At 49.2% G+C, this 5,000-nt stretch overlaps 1 protein-coding gene across 3 annotated transcripts in view; it reads left to right on the top strand.

The window, feature by feature from the left end:
* nfia (nuclear factor I/A) overlaps window positions 1–5,000 on the top strand; it is a 67,990-nt gene that overhangs the window by 42,440 nt on the left and 20,550 nt on the right. For all 3 annotated transcript variants that reach the window (XM_080002818.1, XM_080002816.1, XM_080002817.1), the window contains exon 4: window positions 520–594. In XM_080002818.1, the coding sequence (XP_079858944.1) occupies window positions 520–594 (75 nt within the window). The remainder of the gene's footprint in view (window positions 1–519; window positions 595–5,000) is intronic.

Below are 5,000 nucleotides of genomic sequence, written 5' to 3'. Positions count from 1 at the left end.
AAAGCAGACAGCAAAGCAGGAAACAAATCAGGAAGCAAAGCAGGAAGTAAATCAGGGAGCAAAGCAGGAAGCAAATCAGGCGGCAAAGCAGGAAGCAAATCAGGCAGCAGAGCAGACAGGAAACAGATCAGGAAGCAAAGCAGACAGCAAAGCAGGAAACAAATCAGGAAGCAAAGCAGGAAGTAAATCAGGGAGCAAAGCAGGAAGAAAATCAGGCAGCAAAGCAGGAAGCAAATCAGGCAGCGGACATGCAGCATAGCAGTCAACAAAGCAGGAAGAAAATCAGGTAGGGCAAGAGGTACTGGCTGCTGAAATAGTAAGGCCCATGTAAGGTTGTGGAAGTGCGTGGCGCAGGCGAGTTGTATGAACGAGCATCATTAACAGCACAAATTTGTGTACTGCAACTCAACATCACCTGTCTTCTGACTGTATTTTATTAATAAATTTGATTAATAAAGATTCTTATTGATCCATCTCCCTCCCTCTGTCTGTCTGTCTGCCCCCCCCCCCCTCTCTCAGGTCACATGGGCTTCCAGGACAGTTTTGTGACGCCGGGTGTTTTTACTGTGGCGGAACTAGTACGAGTTTCACAAAGTAAGTTCTCTCTCTGTCTCTCTCTCTGTTTCTCTCTGTTTCTCTCTCTCTCTCTCTCTCTCTCTCTCTCTTTCTCTCGCGTTGTGCTCAGCTACTGGCTCACATGGTGTAAAATGTGATTACAGCTACAAAGTTGTGATTCAACTTGAAAATCAACTCAAGTACGAAGGTTCGCAGAAGCTTCAGAACACGGAAGCAGAAACATTTCAACACACACGTTCTCACATGGAGTTTACAACATAAATACCTTCATAATGGAAAGACAGACAGAGAGAAAGACAGGTGTTGTGAATGTGGTTTGTCATCGATAGTAGATCTGCTCTAATTCCATCACAGCTAGACACTCTGAATGAACACACACACACACACACACACACACACACACTCACACACACTCTAACAGACACTCACATACTCCAGGTCGTGCTTTGATGAAATGATGAAAGATCATACTGGGAGAGCGTAGGTGAAAGGATGAGACAGACAGACGACAGAGGAAGAGATGGAGGGAACGAAGGGGGGTAAACGTGACCTTTAAAAAGTGCCGACATGCAGGAGGAGAGAGTGGGAGAGGGAGGGAGATAGAGAGAGAGAGAGGGAGAGAGAGAGAGAGAGAGAGAGAGAGGGAGGGAGGGTGGCAGGAAGGTAGAGAGAGAGCGCAGTGGAATCTATAGCATTCTGTCGATCGCTAACAATAGGTAATGTAAAGAGCCTGTCAGCATACAGCCATCGATCACATACAACACACACACACACACACACACACACACACACACACACACACACACACACAGTGACCGGTGGTTGAAGGCTTCACTTCATCCCGCCGTAAGGTACAGAGTGGGCTGTGTGTGTGGGCGCCTTGTGCACTCCATTCTCTTCTCAAACATCACGCATCCATACGTCCTTCCATCCATCCATCCATCCTTCCATCAATCCATCCATCCTTCCATCAATCCATCCATCCATCCATCCATCAATCCATCCATCCATCCATCCTCTTGACATTTTTCGGGGTCTGGGTCTTGGATGCAGTGTCTTAGCAGAGGAGCTCAGACGTCCTGTTCCCAGCAGCTTTTCCTGTGGGATTTTGAGGCGTTCCCATGGTAACAGAGATATAATTCTTCTAGAGGCTCCAGGGTTGGCCCTGGGGTCTCCCCCCAGTTGACCCAGTGTGCCTCCACCACCACACCAGGGGGCGTCCTGACCAGATGATCCACCTCAACTGGCTCCTCCCAATGCAGGAGCAGTGGTTTGACTCTGACCTCCTCACCCCCTTCTATAAGTCTCCTCACTCCCTCTCTAAGGCTCCTCACCCCTATCCTTCTATAAGTCTCCTCACTCCCTCTCTAAGGCTCCTCACCCCTATCCTTCTATAAGTCTCCTCACTCCCTCTCTAAGGCTCCTCACCCCTATCCTTCTATAAGTCTCCTCACTCCCTCTCTAAGGCTCCTCACCCCTTCTATAAGTCTCCTCACTCCCTCTCTAAGGCTCCTCACCCCTATCCTTCTATAAGTCTCCTCACTCCCTCTCTAAGGCTCCTCACCCCTATCCTTCTATAAGTCTCCTCACTCCCTCTCTAAGGCTTCTCACCCCTATCCTTCTATAAGGCTCCTCACTCCTTCTCTAAGGCTCCTCACCTCTATCCTTCTATGAGGCTCCTCACTCCTTCTCTAAGGCTGCTCACCCCTATCCTTCTATTAGGCTCCTCACTCCCTCTCTAAGGCTCCTCACCCCTATCCTTCTATAAGGCTCCTCCCTCCTTCTCTAAAGCTCCTCACCCCTATCCTTCTATAAGGCTCCTCACTCCTTCTCTAAGGCTCCTCACCCCTATCCTTCTATAAGTCTCCTCACTCCCTCTCTAAGGCTTCTCACCCCTATCCTTCTATAAGGCTCCTCACTCCTTCTCTAAGGCTCCTCACCTCTATCCTTCTATGAGGCTCCTCACTCCTTCTCTAAGGCTGCTCACCCCTATCCTTCTATGAGGCTCCTCACTCCTTCTCTAAGGCTCCTCACCTCTATCCTTCTATGAGGCTCCTCACTCCTTCTCTAAGGCTGCTCACCCCTATCCTTCTATTAGGCTCCTCACTCCCTCTCTAAGGCTCCTCACCCCTATCCTTCTATAAGGCTCCTCCCTCCTTCTCTAAAGCTCCTCACCCCTATCCTTCTATAAGGCTCCTCACTCCTTCTCTAAGGATCCTCACCCCTATCCTTCTATAAGGCTCCTCACTCCTTCTCTAAGGCTCCTCACCCCTATCCTTCTATAAGTCTCCTCACTCCCTCTCTAAGGCTCCTCACCCCTATCCTTCTATAAGTCTCCTCACTCCCTCTCTAAGGCTTCTCACCCCTATCCTTCTATAAGGCTCCTCACTCCTTCTCTAAGGCTCCTCACCTCTATCCTTCTATGAGGCTCCTCACTCCTTCTCTAAGGCTGCTCACCCCTATCCTTCTATTAGGCTCCTCACTCCCTCTCTAAGGCTCCTCACCCCTATCCTTCTATAAGGCTCCTCCCTCCTTCTCTAAAGCTCCTCACCCCTATCCTTCTATAAGGCTCCTCACTCCTTCTCTAAGGCTCCTCACCCCTATCCTTCTATAAGTCTCCTCACTCCCTCTCTAAGGCTTCTCACCCCTATCCTTCTCTAAGGCTCCTCACTCCTTCTCTAAGGCTCCTCACCTCTATCCTTCTATGAGGCTCCTCACTCCTTCTCTAAGGCTGCTCACCCCTATCCTTCTATTAGGCTCCTCACTCCCTCTCTAAGGCTCCTCACCCCTATCCTTCTATAAGGCTCCTCCCTCCTTCTCTAAAGCTCCTCACCCTTATCCTTCTATAAGGCTCCTCACTCCTTCTCTAAGGATCCTCACCCCTATCCTTCTATAAGGCTCCTCACTCCTTCTCTAAGGATCCTCACCCCTATCTTTCTATAATGCTCCTCACTCCTTCTCTAAGGCTCCTCACCCCTATCCTTCTATAAGGCTCCTCACTCCTTCTCTAAGGCTCCTCACCCCTATCCTTCTATAAGGCTCCTCACTCCTTCTCTAAGGCTCCTCACCCCTATCCTTCTATAAGGCTCCTCGACCCTTCTCTAAGGCTCCTCACCCCTATCCTTCTATAAGGCTCCTCACTCCTTCTCTCAGGATCCTCACCCCTATCCTTCTATGAGGCTCCTCACTCCTTCTCTAAGGCTCCTCACCCCTATCCTTCTATAAGGCTCCTCACTCCTTCTATAAGGCTCCTCACTCCTTCTCTCAGGCTCCTCACTTCTATCCTTCTCTAAGGCTTCTCACCCCTATCCTTCTATAAGGCTCCTCACTCCTTCTCAAAGGCTCCTCACCCCTATCTTTATATAAGTCTCCTCACTCCCTCTCTAAGGCTCCTCACCCCTATCCTTCTATAAGGCTCCTCACTCCTTCTCTAAAGCTCCTCACCCCTATCCTTCTATAAGGCTCCTCACTCCTTCTCTAAAGCTCCTGACCCCTATCCTTCTATAAGGCTCCTCACTCCTTCTCTAAAGCTCCTGACCCCTATCCTTCTATATGGCTCCAGGCCAGAATCCCTGCAGTGGAACCTCACTTGGGTCGTCTGTATCGGCACCCAGACCCCAGAACCTCCAGAGTGATGTGTATTACTCTAAATAATACTGCACATGAAGAAGTTTTCTGTTGCTGTCAAACTTCAGCACAGACATGACGTTGAGTCAAGAAGTGAACACACTTTTCTAGCGCTCTGCTCTGCTTCATGAAGTCGATAGAGGAGTAGAGACATTCAACCGTGGAGGGACAGATGTTGCCACTTTGCAATGCTCCAACTCCTGCTTCATCCAGAGAGTCTGAAAGGGCTGATTGGAGGATTCTACTGATGACATCATCACAAAGAGTATGTTAATTCGTCGGCTCTGCTGACATCATGTCACTTTGAGCCCTGTTAGCCTGCTAGCACTAGCATTCTAAGCAGGTTATAGAATATGACCATAATTGATCCAGTGCTAGGCAGCTAGCCTGCCATGCTAACAGCGGGAACAAGTGTGTGGGAGTGGAGGGGCTTGCTCTTTCTTTCTTCCTCTTTCTCTCTCTTTCTCTTTACTGTATACCACCTACACACACACGCACACACAGTATAGATTTCCTACAGATGTCTTTTTGTTAGCGAGGCTGCGTCTGATGCATCTCAAAGAACATACATCTCTTGGAGCGAACACACATACTGTGTGTGTGTGTGTGTGTGTGTGTGTGTGTGTGTGTGTGTGTGTGTGTGTGTGTGTGTGTGCGTGTGCGTGTGGGCGTGTGTGTGTGTGTGTGTATTGCGCTGGTCAGCAGATTTGAGGATGCTGCATGCAGCGCTGCTGGAATCACTTATAGATCACAGTGCAGGAAAATAACGTACGACCGTGACTTTGGGAATGCACTTT

The sequence above is a fragment of the Zeus faber genome (genome assembly GCF_960531495.2).
Source record: "Zeus faber genome assembly, chromosome: 1".
Lineage (NCBI taxonomy): Eukaryota > Metazoa > Chordata > Actinopteri > Zeiformes > Zeidae > Zeus > Zeus faber.
The sequence above is the reverse complement of the archived record's forward strand: the minus strand, read 5'-3'. Positions and strand labels throughout refer to the sequence as shown.